This window comes from Pelobates fuscus, chromosome 5 (genome assembly GCF_036172605.1).
Source record: "Pelobates fuscus isolate aPelFus1 chromosome 5, aPelFus1.pri, whole genome shotgun sequence".
NCBI classification, from domain to species: Eukaryota; Metazoa; Chordata; class Amphibia; order Anura; family Pelobatidae; genus Pelobates; species Pelobates fuscus.
The window spans coordinates 120,940,874-120,958,221 of record NC_086321.1 but is presented as its reverse complement, the minus strand read 5'-3'; the positions used below and the strand labels follow the sequence as shown (position 1 = coordinate 120,958,221).

Below are 17,348 nucleotides of genomic sequence, written 5' to 3'. Positions count from 1 at the left end.
TTTCGCCTGTCGGTCCTCATGATCTGCCACTTTGGCTGTAAGGGCATTTAGTCGTGATTCAAATGTTTCATAACCTGCAGCAAGGTTGTTGTGTGCTGATATTATTTCCTCCGTTTTTTCTTCCAGTTGGGTGGTGCGTTCACATATGGCTTTTATATCTGTGCGCACATCTCTGGCAAGCTTGGAAAATTCTGCTTGTAAATTATGCTGCAGTTCATGCATCATCCTTTGCATTGCCGTTTCTGAGGCTGGTATTGTGGGATCTAGAGATATGGAGGTGCTGTCACTCCGGTCGAAGCAGGCTGTAGGTGAGTTTGGTCCGTCGGCGCCATTTTGAGGTCTCCCTCGCGGCGGAGTTAATGCCGTTATTTGCAGCTCTGCCGGGCGTATTTTCGCCTTCTTAGCTGTGCGCTGGGACATGGTTGCGGTAGGACTCACACAGGACGCTTTCCGTGCTTCTCCGTTTCGGGTATGCTGGTGTACTCGCTGTTATATTGTTTACCCCCGTCGGAGCTGGCTTCTCACGCGTCCAGCACCGCGAGCAGCCAGGCCACGCACCCCCTTAATATACTTTTAAAACAGTCAAGCATTACAAATAAAATGTTTATTTTATAACATTTCATAGTGGTTAGTGTTAGACATTACTGGAAACAGTGTGTTAAATATGCATATGAGGACCCACTTCTGTAGTGTTCTTTATTTGCAAGGTCCAATAGAAATTGTCACATAGGAGAAAACTAAACAAAAGATAATAATCTTAAGTCAACAAATAATACATTCATAAATATGTAGGAAATTATTCAGTTTAGAGAGGCCAGTTATGGCCATGTTTGAGTTTAATAATTCTTGTAAGAGTAGAAATAGGGTGTGAGGCAGAGTGTAGAGGTGGCTCAGATTATCCTTGGGGTAAAGGTCTGCTTCCTTAAATTCTTTTGTGATAGAGGTAACAATCTGGAAGTAGGCAAACGTGAAATCTATTTTTCAGATCTATTTTACTCTAAAATAGTTTCAACAGGAAGGTTTAACGGATACTGGTGCATCAAAACAAATTTAGCTTAAACGATCACTATAGGGTCTGGAACACAAACATGTATTCCTGACCCTATAGTGTTAACACCACCATCTAGCCCCCCCTGGGCCCTTTATGCCTCCATAAATATAGCAAGATCCTACTGTATTCAAGCCAGAAGCTGTAACTCTGCATGCTGTTTGCTTAAAAAAAAACAAAAAAACAAGCAGTCTGTTGACATCATCAGAAGTGGTGGCCTGATCCAATCACAGTGCTTCCCCATAGGATTGGCTGAGACTGACAAAGAGGCAGATCAGGGGCAGAGCCAGCTTGATTCAAACACATACAAACAAAGCAGAATATGTGCACACAACCCCAGTGAAAAAACAGTGATGATTAATAAACAAAATGGAACTTCCCTTTGTGGGGTAAAGTTTCCAGAACAAGGTCCCCAAAGACTTCCTCTTGTCTTCAATACAAATGCACAATAGAATAGGGGATCATCTGCTAAATACAGATCAAATGGAGAGACATAGCGTTTAACTGTGTGAGAGTGAGTGAAGTTTTATAGTTTACAATTGGCCACTCACAAATTGTCAGATGTAAATCAGCCTTGAGTGAAATCTTTTTCTTCTGATTCTTCACACTCCCATCAGTCAGAGTATTTGCTCAAAAGAGAAAGTATATGGAAAAAATAAAGTGCAATTCCAGAGTAAAGTATAAAAAGAATTTAATAACTTACATATAAGTTAAAAGCAATGAGCATATCACCACTGGGCGTCCTACGCGTTTCGTCCTAAGATGGGACTTCCTCAGGGACTTGGTGCATCAGTAACAACAGAAAATATATTATAAAAACATTCCCCCCGCCCGTTCTTATATATCCCCTCCCGGAGTTCATTATTCAATTATTCCCGGCCGTTTTTATAATATATTTTCTGTGCACCAAGTCCCTGAGGAAGTCCCATCTTAGGACGAAACGCGTAGGACGCCCAGTGGTGATATGCTCATTGCTTTTAACTTATATGTAAGTTAAATATTAAATTGCACTTTATTTTTTCCATATACTTTCTCTTTTGAGCAAATACTCTGACTGATAGGAGTGTGAAGAATCAGAAGAAAAAGATTTGATTCAAACACAGCCCTGGCCAATCAGCACCTCCTGATAGAGATTAATTGAATAAATGAATCTCTATGAGGAAAATTCAGCGTCTGCATGCAGAGGGAGGAGATACTGAATGAATTGATGCATTTTAGGCAGCCATGACCCAGGAAGGATCTCTAACAGACATCTAAGGAGTGGCCAGTGAAGTTATCACTAGGCTGTAATGTAAACACTGCATTTTCTCTGAAAAGACAGTGTTAACAGCAAAAAGCCTGAAGGTAATGATTCTACTCACCAGAACAAATTCAATAAGCTGTAGTTGTTCTGGTGACTATAGGCACTAAAACAAACTAGGTTAATCAAGCAGTTTTGGTGTACAGATTATGCCCCAGCAATATCACTGCAGAATACTTTGCCATTCAAGAGTTGTCATTTTTTTTTATTCAACCCTAGTGACACTTTCCTGCATGGGACTTGCATAGCCTTCCTAAACACTTATTGGAAAAAAAAAACTATGTATTCTAAGTTCCTTTATTGCACATTATTTTTAATATAGATTTTTTTTTATCTCCTGCTTTTTTAATAATCTCCTATACCCTGCATGAGCCTCATGTGTGTTCAATTTACAGAGCAGGAGTTAAAAACTTCTAAAACAAGTTAGCATCTGATTGAAAATGAAACCATTTTTTCATGCAGGTTGTGTGAGTCACAGCCATATGATTGTTTCTAGGGCTGTGTATACAGAAAAAAAGTGATTTAACGCCTAAATGGCAGATAATTGAGCAGAAGCATGATCTATACCCTCAAATGGCTTCATGAAGTATTTGGCAAATATATTTAAGACCTTACTAAGGCCAGCAGGAGAAAATGGGTGACCTAAAACATGCAACAAAAATGGATTAAGTGCTATAGGCCTTATTTAATATCCAAGCCCACAAGGGTAATATTCTTGGGCAAAGTGGTTTGTGCGAAGGTGAGCTAGCATATATGTATTGGGAGTTGCGTTGTCACGATAAATGTCTTTGCATGCACCATGTATCGCCTTATATCCTCTAGTTTCATGATGTGAAAACTTCAGTAGTTCTACTTGTGAGAGGTCTAGGTCAGCATTTAATGGACCATTCTTAGCATATCAACACTTCAGCAGACGAATTGCAGCATCATCCAGGTGTGTGTCAAATTGTTCTTGAGTGGTTTGACGCAACCAGAGGGTCCTGCAGGCTCCCTCTGCCTTGTCCTTTGCTTGCTGTTTCACTAATGCAGAAGTCACAGTTCTACATTAGCGTTCTAAATTTGTACAAAGTAGATATTGTTAATGTTGAAATGTGTAGATATTAAGAGCGATGAGCCTCTTGGCACCTGGTATTTGTCAAACCTCTCAAATATTTCACGCAGGAACTGCTACACCACTGCAGCCTCCTAGCACCAAAACCTTTACAATGGACTGTAGGGATATTACTGCTTACACTCCCCCTTTAATTACCCGGTCCCATCCACTCCTTTTCTCAGGTTTTCCTAACCACAATAAATGACAATTTCATCCTCTAATGTTGTATCCTATATTTATTTGGAAAGGCTCGTTGACATTACTTACCATTTAAAGTAAAACTGTCACCTTAAAATAAAATAGTGTTCTTAATTTTACTTTGTCTATGTTGTTTCATTATTGATAAAACTGATACCTTGAATGGTGTCTCTGTTTATAATTTTATCACATGATAGGAGGCTTCACATTTGCATAACTCTTTTTACTGAAAACTTCCAGCAGCACAGAACAACCAATCAGAAACATTTTAACAGTTCATAAAAGGCCCTGACACGCTCCTCACTCCCTCTTTCTTTGCTGCTTCAGCTATAGAACAGGTCAGAGTATTTTGTCCTCCTGATATTTTACTTTGTATTTTTCCTATGATTGATGTTTAATTCCTACTGTCGTATTGCCCCCTACTACTATCAGATTTTATATTATCATTTATCTTTTTGGCACTTTCTATTTGACCTGCTACACTTAGGCCTATTCTTACCCTGAAAGCCATGTTCTGTCATGCTTCCCTAGCCCCCCATGCGTCGTGGCCGGCAAGCGCCGCGATCGCGCTGCTATCTAGTTTTCCTATGTGGCTATCTGTGGGGAGGTATAGAGGTGGTGGGGGACGCCAGAGGTGTTTTCTTTCTCGTCGGCTGGCCCACGAAACCGAAGTGTGCCCAAACCCAAGGGTTATGGGGTCTTTTTGGACGTATTGGGCACACCATTATTTGACCCACGCACAATAAGACACCCCAGGTCTTCCGAGTGGACCTTCCCAGACCACCTGACCCAGTTCATTCACTTTTGGCTACGCAAGTCGTTGGATAAGGAAATACGGGCACATCTGCGGGCAGAGTGCCCCCGACCCCTCCTGCCGGTCAAGATTGCCAATACCCCGTAATTTGATACCTGAGTATTGATCTTAATGTCACGAACCTGCAGAGACCCTCACAAGGGCATTGAAAGAGGGCTTAAATCAGCCCAAGACAAGTTATTGGACTTACTCAGCCCACTGGCCCAAATACTTTTTTTTTTTTTTGCGGAACTAGCTCTGTCTCAGGGTACCCAATTGGGCCCAGGTGATATACGTGAATGGGCACAACGCTCAATTTGTATGCTTGGAAACACCAATGCTGCCCTCTGCACTTCGAGACGCAGGTCGGCACTTCTAAGGATGGAATCGAAATTCCTTGAACTGGGCTCCAAAGATCTGGGTCCCCTGGCTGAGGGCCTTTCTTGTTTGGGGAGCCATTTATAACAGAGCTAAAGCAGCATGTCAACCTATTCACAATGATGAACAAGGCTCAATCCTCCCTGAAGCAAGTATTTCGCCCCCCCGTCTGGCAGGTGTTTTTGGGAGGGCTGGCCGGCAGCGGGCCCGTGCCACCAGCAGATTTTTGCCCCACGAGCCCCAGAGCTTATGCACAATCTTCCTCGTTCTACCCATCATACACGGCAAGGCCACCGTTCCACAGAGGCGCAGACCGTGCGAGAGGGTCTAGAGGAAAGGGCCGAGGACGCTTCCCTACAGATGAGTCCCACCCTATGTACTCCGATTATCACTATGACTGCAGGCCGTTTATCTCTTTTCTTTCAGAATTGGCCATCGACGCATGGATGCATCAAATGGTCCAGGGGTATGTTATTGAGTTCCACTCACAACCCACTCAGACCTCCCGCCCACCACCTTTATAGGTCTCCAGGGGAGACAGACTCCTCATAGACGAAGAGATCGAATCACTGTTCGCCAAAGGCGCTGTCCAAGTCGCCACGGAAGGATGGGGTTTCTACAGCAACATCTTTCTCGTAAATAAAATGACGGGCAAATTCCAGCCAGTCATTAACCTCCGACTCAACGATTGGAAGGAATTCACCTCCTACGGGACCTTCTGTGGGCCAATGACTGGTTCACCCGCAGCGATCTCAAGGACGGGTATCTTTCCGTGCCTGTGGCACTGGACAGCCGATGGTTCCTTCGGTTCGTCTAAGGGCCATCGTGGGTATCTCTGCTTTTGTGCCTGATTTCCCTCCGACTGGTCTTGGACGACATAAGACACCAGACACCTTCCCTTTGGCCTCAGCTTGACTCCGTGGTGCTCCACGAAGCTGCTGAAGCTGGTTATGGCTCACCATCGATCCAGGGGCATCCATTGCCTCATCTACCTGGATGATTTGCTAATCTTCTGCAACGCAGCCTCCAGAGTGCGCTCTCAAACAAGATTTGTTTTTCACTTTCTGGAGTCCTTGGATTTTCAGTGAACAGACAGAAGTCAGCACTCTCACCGTCTCAGGCCATAACAATTCCTCGGCTTCGAAATAGACTCGGTAAGCTGTGTTCTTCGCCTACCCGCAGCGAAGATAGCATTTATCCGGAAAGAGATTCAACGGATCCCTCGCATGGAAATGGTCCCCCTGCTACTCCTTGCATGGATCGTAGGACTCCTCTCCTCATCGATCTAAGTGATATTCCCAGGACCTCTACTCTACAGTGCCATGCAACGGTTGAAGGCGAAGCACCTATGCTTGGGCCACACGTACAATCACTGGATACCTCTCTCAGTGGAGGTGCAGACGGAACTCAGTTTGTTGCTGTTACTCATGCAAGCCTGGAATGGCAGAGCGATATTTGAGCCATCGCCGGATTTTGTGGTGGATGAAGCCCACTGCGCGGACGCATCCACAGGAGGTCCGTGGTCGGAGGAAGAGACTGGGTTCCATATAAATTGCCTGGAGTTGATGGAAATGATGAAGGGCAGTTACAAATGTTGTCTCTCGCGCAACATTACGCTGCAGGCAGAGTATCTCCCGGGGATCACCAACCTCACGGCGGACTGGTTCTCTCGCCACTGGCGAGACAACAGCGACTGGTGGCTAGACGACTCAATTTTTCAAACCCTGATGGATCTTCTGCAAGTGGACTTGTTTGCCTACAGGACAAACCGACAACTCCCAAGGTACTTCAGTTGGCTTCCAGACCCGGAATGCAAGGGGGTGGACGCATTCCTACAGAATTGGACGGATGAGGGGGGGCCTATGCTTTCCCTTCATTCGTCATGCTGACGAGGGTGATACATCATTTACGCCTCCACGGAGGCTCCCTCCCCCCTCCCCCCCCCCCCCCTCTCTCTGCAGGGGCCAAGTGTGGTTTCCGGATCTACTTTAACCCCTTAAGGACACATGACAGCCTCCTGTCCTGTGATAAAATTGTAGATTATGCTAACGTAGTGTACCTATAATCTTAATTTTAGTAATGACAGGATGCGAATATTTCCCACCCTTTCTCTTGCTTTCCACCCTGGGTAATTTCCATTCGGTTGTTGTCTTTCTACATTTCGATTAAAGCTAACCTTAGGTTTTCATTTTTTCTGCAGTTATTTATTTCCTGCTTAGTTGTTATTGTTATGAAACTTAGATCAGACTTGTGTTTGGTATTACATTAGTTGCTTCTTTTGTACTTGATATAGACAGTTGTTGGATGATGGACAACATGCCACTTCAGATGCCTTTCAGTGTAATCATCACATTATACCTCGCTTCTGGATTCTACGGACATTTTGGATGTTTCCATTACCGTAGTCTGGATTACAAGTTTATTTCTGGTTTTCTATCGGATTGTTCGCTGTTGGATCTATGTTGAACTCTGTTGAAACTTTGATTCTAGTTCGCTACAAAGAAAGAAGTGAGGGGCGTGTCAGGGCCTTTTGTGAAATGTTAAAATGTTTTCTGATTGCTTGTTCTGTGCTGCTGGAAGTTTTCAGTAAAGAGAGTTATGCAAATTACTAAATGTCTGTATGTTCAAAGTGCAATAGTGATTTAGCAAATCCATAAAAATCACTGAATAGTAAGAAAAATTGATTGGCAGTAGTTATCCACAGTTGGTTTATCTATTGATTTTTATATTTTGCTCCATGCATTTTATTTGTCTTATCCTCCTGTATTGCACTCTATCTGCATATCCTATTTATTCTGTCTCCGTCTCCCAGGAAGGTATTATATTATTGTACCATCCAAGTTTTCACTAGCTTTATTTTGCTGCTTGTTTTATTTTTTTTGAATTTACACACATTGCTCTGTTCAGTAACCAACTTTTAAAAAAATTTCTAGTTACTTAATCCATTTGTTTCATGGAGTAGAAAGAAGGTTGTACACTCATTGGAACAAAAACCTCAGTCTTGTGATTAACATAAATCAGTGCTGCCATGCACATGAAATGGGCCAAATACATTTGTATTCTTCACACATGCAACATCCTACTCTTTGTGTTTTCAGGTAAGCAAGACATGGAGGGTTCTTGCAGAAGACGAGGTGCTCTGGCACCGGCTGTGCCAAATGGAAGGCTATCTCACTGATAGTGAAGTCACAGACTGCACATCTTGGAAGGGAGCGCTGAAAGCGAGTCGGACGAAAGAGAGCCTACTGAGAACAAACTGGAAGGTACAGCTCTCTGTGCTGAGCGTAGGCTAGAAGAATTATGGAACAGCTGTGTGTGCGCACATCAAATCTCTCCCTGTTTCATACCTAGCCAAACAGCATTCATGTTGAAATCACTAAATTAAATAAGGCACTCTGTTTATTAGAACTGCTTTCCCCATTGTACTACTTGTTATGTTGAATGTCCTTCAGAGAGTGGATATTAGGAAGGAATCGAATTGCTTTAAGAAGAAGCCAATTTAGGTTTATGATAAATGAAGCTGAAACAATATTAATTTTAAAACAATATTATTGTGACAGGTTTTTTTTTTTTCTTTCTTGAGTTGCATTGTTCTGCTCCTAAGGCATTTGAAGTGACCTGGGGATTACTGAAAGTTGACTATGGTTTCTGCTTTTACTTAGTAGTTTTATTTTTACATCCTGGGCATGGCATGCAAATTACATTAAACCTGCAGACACGTACAACACAAGAGATTGCCCGAGCACACATTAGTGTGGCTGAAATACCGTTGGTATTAATTTCCACTTGAGCACACAAGAAATGCAGTTGTAAGTATGTATCTAACTTGCCCTCTTAGCACTTCTCAAACCTGTGAACTATTCCAGCTTTGTAGCATTTAACCAATTGCAAATGAGGCATATTATAATATAAAGTGATTTGCAAAACCCCCGTTTTTTAAGAGTTTAAAAGTAAGTAATATGAATATCAATCCAAATTACATGTCTGTGATATAGTTTACTTATTTATTAACATAAGGACAAAGTTCTTCAAGCGTTGGATACCCCTGTTGAGGTGACTACAGGAAAGTATACATTTGAGGAAGTTTTAGATAGTAATGTCACTTTAATTATAATTTTAATTTGGTATAAAGCAGATATATGATATGCATTGTGAGTATAAACATGAAGGCACTAGGGATGCACAGAAATTTTGGGAACACTACGGTACAGGGGAGGAGGGGAGAACACTACAGGACATGGGAGGAGGGGAGAACACTACGGGACAGGGGAGGTGGGAAAGAACACTACGGGACAGGGGAGGTGGGAAAGAACACTACGGGACAGGGGAGGTGGGAAAGAACACTACGGGACAGGGGAGGTGGGAAAGAACACTACGGGACAGGGGAGGTGTGAAAGAACACTACGGGACAGGGGAGGGGGGGAAAGAACACTACGGGACAGGGGAGGGGGGGAAAGAACACTACGGGACAGGGGAGGGGGGGAAAGAACACTACGGGACAGGGGAGGGGGGGAAAGAACACTACGGGACAGGGGAGGGGGGGAAAGAACACTACGGGACAGGGGAGGGTGGGAAAGAACACTATGGGACAGGGGAGGGGGGGAAAGAACACTACGGGACAGGGGAGGGGGGGAAAGAACACTACGGGACAGGGGAGGGGGGGGGAAAGAACACTACGGGACAGAGGAGGGGGGGGAAAGAACACTACGGGACAGGGGAGGGGGGGGAAAGAACACTACGGGACAGGGGAGGGGGGGGAAAGAACACTAATAAAGGAAGAGGAGAGGAACATTAAGCGGGGGGGGGTCCACTAAAAGAGAAGGGAAGTTTTTCATATTAGAAATAATGAAATTAATTAAAAAGTCTAATATTAATAAAATTATAGGAAAAATAACTTTTTTTAAATCATTTGGGGGGGGGGGGGGGTTGGGGGAGTTGTTTTCGGCCAAGGGCATCTTGAATTTTCGATTTTGGTGTTTTTTGTTGTGTTTTTTTTCCGCTTCCATATCTGCACACTATGCTAGCTCGATGCATTATGGGGCTGTTATAGAATTTTTTTCCAGGGCTGCTTTTCATTCCCAGTCTGGCCCTGGCTTGAAGCTGCAAAACTGCCTATTTTTGTTCTAATGTGATAAGGTAGTCCAGTTTAACTATTTGATCAAATTACCCCCAACTCTGACCATAAGGTCGTTTTTATTGCCATTTTACTTTACTATCAAAAATCAGAGTTTCCACACTGATGGCAACACCATTTTGTTTAGTATAAATGGTCCAAGTTGTCGAGACTTAAAACATATATGCAACTAGATAGATCTAATAGGAAATGTAATGCTAAAATCAGGAAGATAGTCACTAGAGCATTGGCATAAGCAATGATTATTCGTAGGAATAGAGCAAAAGCAACTGTGCATGTACAGTAAACACAAATACACACACAGTTAAATTCATGTTCAGTATTACTTCCATTAAAAAGTAAAAAATAAAAAAATAATATATATAATAATTACCCCTGAGCGACCTTGTTAATTTTATTTATTTTTTTGCATTTTTGGTCTTCGAGAAATCGTTATGCAATGCAGCTATATTATGTTAAACAATAGCTCAATTTGAGAAGTATGGCAACTACACAATTTTTGTAAATATCATGGGAAAGAATAGCATCCAAAATCAGACTAGGTGTTGTAAGAATATTCACCAAGATATTGTGGTGCAGCATGCTTTAGAGCAGGGGTAGGCAACCTTTTAGCAGCACTGTGCCGATATAGGATTGTGATGTCCCGTAGCGCGCCGATCCTCAGGCCCGTTGCTACCAGGCAAGCTAACCAAGCAATTGCTTGGGGCCCAGAGCTGGCCTGGGCCCCCAAGCAGGGCCGCCATTTCTATAAGGATGCAGCCGCCTGAGCGCTCTATAGAGAGCCTCAGGCGGCTGCAGCACTGCCTCTCTCGTCATCTCCCCTTCCCTGTAGCGTGGCCGAGCTCCTCTTCCTCCTGTCAGTCCGGCTGGGTACCACGCGGTACAGGAGATTTAGTTTCCTGTTCCCGGCCGGACTGACAGGAAGTGCACCCTGAGCTCGGCCACGCTACAGGGAAGGGGAGGTGAGAAGAACATAGGGAGGGAGGGAGGGAGGGGTGGGGGAGTAAAAAGAACATAGGCAGGGGAGTAAGAAGGACACAGGGGGAGGGGAATAAGAAGGACACAGGGGGAGGGGAATAAGGACACAGGGGGAGGGGAGTAAGAAGGACACAGGGGGAGGGGAGTAAGAAGGACACAGGGGGAGGGGAGTAAGAAGGACACAGGGGGAGGGGAGTAAGAAGGACACAGGGGGAGGGGAGTAAGAAGGACACAGGGGGAGGGGAGTAAGAAGGACACAGGGGGAGGGGAGTAAGAAGGACACAGGGGGAGGGGAGTAAGAAGGACACAGGGGGAGGGGAGTAAGAAGGACACAGGGGGAGGGGAGTAAGAAGGACACAGGGGGAGGGGAGTAAGAAGGACACAGGGGGAGGGGAGTAAGAAGGACACAGGGGGAGGGGAATAAGAAGGACACAGGGGGAGGGGACTAAGAAGGACTTAGGGAGGGGAGAGAGTAGTTAGAAGGACTTAGGGAGGGGAGAGAGTAGTTAGAAGGACTTAGGGAGGGGAGAGAGTAGTTAGAAGGACTTAGGGAGGGGAGAGAGTAGTAAGAAGGACTTAGGCAGGGGAGAGAGTAGTAAGAAGGACTTAGGGAGGGGAGAGAGTAGTAAGAAGGACTTAGGGAGGGGAGAGAGTAGTAAGAAGAACATGGGGAGTAGTAAGAAGAACACGGAGGGGGAGGAGTAAGAAGAACACGGAGGGGGGAGGTGAGGAGAAGGGGAGATTAGGAGAGAACACGGAGGGGGGAGGTGAGGAGAAGGGGAGATTAGGAGAAAACAGGGAGGGGGATGGTGAGGAGAAGGGGAGATTAGGAGAACACAGGGAGGGGGTGAGGAGAACACAGGGAGGGGGTGAGGAGAACACAGGGAGTGGGGGTGAGGAGAAGGGGAGATGAGGAGAACACAGGGAGTGGGGGTGAGGAGAAGGGGAGATGAGGAGAACACAGGGAGTGGGGGTGAGGAGAAGGGGAGATGAGGAGAACACAGGGAGTGGGGGTGAGGAGAAGGGGAGATGAGGAGAACACAGGGAGTGGGGGTGAGGAGAAGGGGAGATGAGGAGAACACAGGGAGTGGGGGTGAGGAGAAGGGGAGATGAGGAGAACACAGGGAGTGGGGGTGAGGAGAAGGGGAGATGAGGAGAACACAGGGAGTGGGGGTGAGGAGAAGGGGAGATGAGGAGAACACAGGGAGTGGGGGTGAGGAGAACACAGGGAGTGGGGGTGAGGAGAACACAGGGAGTGGGGGTGAGGAGAACACAGGGAAGTTTTATGCACATTATATGCAACAGCAGTATTTGCACTGTAAACCTTTTTTATTTATATAAAGTGTGGGTGAACTTAAACTGTATGGCTATGCTGTGATTCTTGTAGGCTTTGTGTGCGGGGGGGGGGGGGGGGGGGGGCACCATGACCATTTTGCTTGGGGCCCCCAAATTCCTTCAAACGGCCCTGCCGATCCTATTTTTTTAAATTGAGGTGTGTGTGCTGCCGTATTCTGCTTGTGTTATTTTTACTGTAATTGCTTTGTATCGTTGTATTTGTGCGTATATGAGCTATTATATTGTATATGTTCATTAGTAGTTTATGGTATCGTGTATGATACATATGAATGTGGGCTGTGTATGAGGGCTGCTTGTGGAATTGTGTGTGGATGGATAAGTCACGTTGTGTCTTTGGTAGTGTGTGGCTGTTTGGGGTTTTGCACGTGAGAGGCTGCATGTGGGATTGTGTGCATGTATGTAGATTGTTAGTGGTGTTGCGTTTGTGGGGATTATGTGTATGTTTGTGTGTGGGCTGTTCATATTATTTGTATGAGGTGAGGCTTATTCTGCAGGTCTGTGTATATCTAGCAGTGTGAGTGGCTTCCCTGGGTTCCAGTGGGGACCAGCCTGGGCAGGTACAGGTCAAGGACAGGAGCTGCAACAGCAGCTGCAGGCTGCTCTACTACAGTGTGGATTCCCATTCACAAGTGCTGGGATCACTTCCTCTAAGTGCTGCAATGCATAAATTGAGGATTGTCCTTCACCACCTCTTTGTATTAGCAGATATCTGAAGTTTCACTGAGACTCCTGATAGGCCAGACCCTGTTTGGCTCTAGCAGCCTTGAGTGCCGTGGAAAGACACCTCGAGTGCCGTGCATGGCACTAGTGCCGTAGGTTGCCTACCCCTGCTTTAGAGGTTTCCCTTCGTCCTTGGCTCTGCAGGTATCTCACAGCCCCACAATATAGACTTAGTCCAGGGGGTCCCCAATACAAAATACGGCAAGTTCTTCAATCATCCTCCAGCTCTAATTGCACCAAAGCCTTGGAATGCTTTGCCTTTAGTCTTCAGCAGTAATCACTGTGATTTTGAAAAGGCAACAGCCTTCGTGCTTTCTGCTTTTGCCGAGCCTGAGAAATTACCCTGGCGTGGTGCGTAACAATTGGTGGCCCCCTGTGTTTCCGTGATAGCCGTGTCTGAATGTTTACTCTGAATATGCTGAGAGGCCTTTGGGCCACTGCCGGTTCCTTTTGTCGATCAGAAGCCTTTGCTAGATGAGACACGGATTAGCATGAGTAAGTATTGAGGTCCTTTAAGTAGTAGTAGTGTAGGTCCTTGGGAACTTGGTAAGTGTGTGATATCTGCCATCTTGAAGTGATTTTGCACCCCCCTGGACCCAAGGACGATAGGTGTTTGGATAACCCTTATGGTGTTTGATGGGGTGAGGAGGAGGAGGAGGGGGGGGGGAGGGGTGAAACAGAGCTAGACCTCAGGGGCTCTATTCCTGGCAGACTCGAGGCAGAGAGTTTGATTACTTTTCTCACACCAACGCCACTAAGATTGTTGCAGATAGGCCGCAGGACTCTGAAGAGTCTTACAATTGTGGGACTCTGAGCCAAGAAGTTACGTTAGAATCGCTATAGCTTACAAAGTTACATTTTATATGTTAAGTGGCCAATTTATTCTTCAAATGTAAGTTTCTTTGTGGAGCTGCAACAAAACGCGACTCACAGCATAGCTGTCAGCCCCCACCCCCTGGGCAACCTTTTTAAGGACCATATTTAAAATGATAGTATAGAATAGCCATTTGTTTTGATTCACCTTTTTCCTTTGTTCGAAGTCTAAAATTTACAATCATGAATTAATGTGTGTTTTGAACAGTCTGTGATGTGTAATTATAAACTCTATGCATATTAACACAATTAAGACTTAAATACATGCTCACTATGCAGCTGGAGGTGTGTAAATTATTTAAAAAAATAAATAAAAAAAGCACAATATGTTTTAGGGTTCCTAGGTCATGTTATATTCAGACTCAAACTATTGAATGATCTAACAAATGCAGTTCTGCTAACATATTTTACACCCGTAGGGACAGACAGAAATTGGCAGAACCCACCACATGTTCTGCATAATGTGATTTCTCCTGAAGAAGTATTAAGTAGGGCCGCATAGAGGATTGCCAATTCCAAGCCGATCCCCAGAGAGATGGGATGTATTAGTGAGAATTTATTAATATTCCATTAACATTTTATGAGGGCTTTTTTTTTTTTTATTCTTTGGCTCATTTTTTATTTTATACCTTGGGGTAGCTCTGAAGACCTTTTTATTTTTTATTTTTTTTATTTAGGCCTAAGGTTTAAAACTTGTTTTGAGAGAAAAATAAATAGAAACATTTATACACCTTCTTAAAGAGCAACTGGTCACACATCTCGTATTCAGGTTTCAGAGTTTATACATCAGTGTATACTATATTGATATGCAGTTTTTGTCAATAATAGTCTGTTTTGTTTTAAAGAGTTCTCAGACAGCTATAACATTCAATCTTATTTACCCAGTTTAAAAACTATTTTATGGAGCAATAAACCTCATCAATGAAGTTCTATTTTTTTGGGTCAAAATTAGAATTTTAACCTTCTTGTAACCTAAAGTATAATCCCGAGAATTTTTTTTTAAATTAACTTAGTGCTGATGTCTGACCAACGTTGTTAGTGCTTGCTACGTCTTTAGAATATGAGTTGAAAATCCTCCTACAACTTGTGTTAACCAATTTTTCACGACATACTTTTTCCTAAATTCATATTAAATAAAAAGCAAATTATGTCATAATTCAGTTCAGACCAGGCAAAGCCAGGCCAAACAGTATAGATAAAATGGAGAAGCAAAGTCATTGTTTAATTTTTCCTCTTCTCTGCTTTCTCTATGGTGACTGCCAGGTGCAAATGACAAGGAGCTAAGATTGAAGCACTCAGTTGCAGGATGAAGAGGTTCAGACTTTTACATTTAATTTTATTTACATCTCAAAAACCTATATACTTGTATAATATAGGGATAAGCAAATATCATATTTTAAATCCTGAGAAGTGAATGTTTTTTACTTTAAAGGACCACTCCACACATATAAAGCCTTCTGAAGTGCTGTCAGGATCGGGACAGGGATCCAACACGCAGAGTACAAACAGTAGCCAGATACGTATACCGGACCTTAGAATGGCCGGACTAACGTAAGTAGTACAGTATAGAATGGTCAAAGACAAGCCGAGGTCGAGGGTAACAGAAGACGGGTAAGCGAGAGACAAGCCGAATCAAGGGTAACAGAGATAAGCAGAGTAAGGTAAACAAGCCGGGTCAAAACCAAAAGGGATAATAGAATACACAAGCACTGAGTGACTAGAACAAGCTAGAACCACGACAGGGTAATGAGCTAATGAAAGAAGCTCTGTTAAATACCCTGTTCAGAGCAGTAACCACGCCTCCGAGGCTTCCTGATTGGTCCTGCAGCAATTGAGTGACAGGTCGTTCCGGAGGAGTGTCCTGATGACAACTTCCTGCCTAGATGCTGTAAAAGGCAGTCACTCCCTCGCGGCCGGCCTTGCATGACCGGATAGACCGTGGGGAAGGGAGCCATCAGGCCGTCTGGATGGAGGAACAGCTAAGTCTCTACCTCTTTCGGAGGTAGAGACCACAGGTACCCTGACAGTACCCCCCCTCTCAGATACGCCCACCGGGCGGAATACACCAGGGCGAGAAGGGAATCGAGAGTGAAATGCCCTGCGGAGACGGGGAGCATGCACCTCCTCCTGAGGTACCCAACTTCTCTCCTCAGGACCATAACCCTTCCAATCGACCAGATATTGCAGTTTCCCCCGGGAGATTCGAGAATCAACGATGGAATTGACCTCATACTCCTCCTGACCCTCCACCTGAACTGAGCGGGGAGGGGCGATCGTGGAGGAGAACCTGTTACATATTAATGGTTTTAGCAAGGAAACATGAAATGAATTAGGAATGCGTAAGGCATTAGGCAACGCTAGACGATACGCAACTGGGTTAATTTGAGACAGTACCCTGTAAGGTCCAATATATCGAGGAGCAAACTTCATGGACGGCACTTTTAACCGAATGTTTCTAGTACTTAACCATACTCTATCGCCTGGAACAAACACCGGTGCTGCCCTTCTACGTTTGTCAGCGTGTTTTTTAACCAGCGTAGAATTGTGCAGAAGGATTTGTCGAGTTTGATCCCACAACTCTCTTAAATTGGCAACATGAACATCCACCGACGGTATCCCTTGAGAATAAGACTCCGATGGAAGGATGAAAGCCATAATTCAAGAAAAAAGGGCTAGAATGCGTAGAATCACAAATGAGATTGTTATGTGCAAACTCCGCCCAAGGAATCAAACCAACCCAATCGTCCTGGTGTTCTGAAACGAAACAACGTAAATATTGTTCAACTTTTTGGTTAGTGCGTTCAGCAGCTCCATTGGACTGAGGATGATAGGCAGAGGAGAAATTCAATTTGATGCCTAGTTGGGAGCAGAATGATCTCCAAAAACGGGAAACAAATTGGGAGCCTCTGTCAGAGACAATCTGGGAAGGTATCCCATGCAAACGGAAAATCTCCCTGGCGAATATCTCCGCTAATTCGGGCGAAGATGGGAGTTTAGGTAAGGGAATGAAGTGAGCCATTTTAGTAAATCTGTCTACCACAGTGAGGATGACAGTCTGCTTTTTAGAGATAGGCAAATCAACAATGAAGTCCATTGCCAGGCAGGACCAAGGCTTTTCAGGAACCTCTAAAGGGTGTAGAAATCCGCATGGAAGCGAATGGGGTAGCTTGGTCTTGGTACAAACTTCACATGCCCCGATGAATTCTTTAATATCCTTGCGTAAGTCTGGCCACCAAAAATCTTTAGAGACCAGCGCATAAGTCTTGCGGATGCCAGGATGCCCAGCCACCTTACTGTTATGGAGACAGCGTAGCACCTCCAGTTGGAGAGCGGCAGGAACGAAGTGTCGATCCCCAGGGGTCTGTTTGGGTGCCAAATGCTGAAACTTCATGATCTCGGAAAGCAATGGAGAGTGAATCCTGAGATTCGTGTTCGCGATGATATTCCCCTTAGGAACTATGGAGGACAGAATTGGTT

General features: G+C 44.5%; 1 protein-coding gene across 2 annotated transcripts in view; it reads left to right on the top strand.

Moving 5' to 3' along the window:
* FBXW8 (F-box and WD repeat domain containing 8) overlaps positions 1–17,348 on the top strand; it is a 169,566-nt gene that overhangs the window by 27,364 nt on the left and 124,854 nt on the right. For both annotated transcript variants that reach the window (XM_063454201.1, XM_063454200.1), the window contains exon 3: positions 7,909–8,073. In XM_063454201.1, coding sequence (XP_063310271.1) covers positions 7,909–8,073 — 165 coding nt within the window. The remainder of the gene's footprint in view (positions 1–7,908; positions 8,074–17,348) is intronic.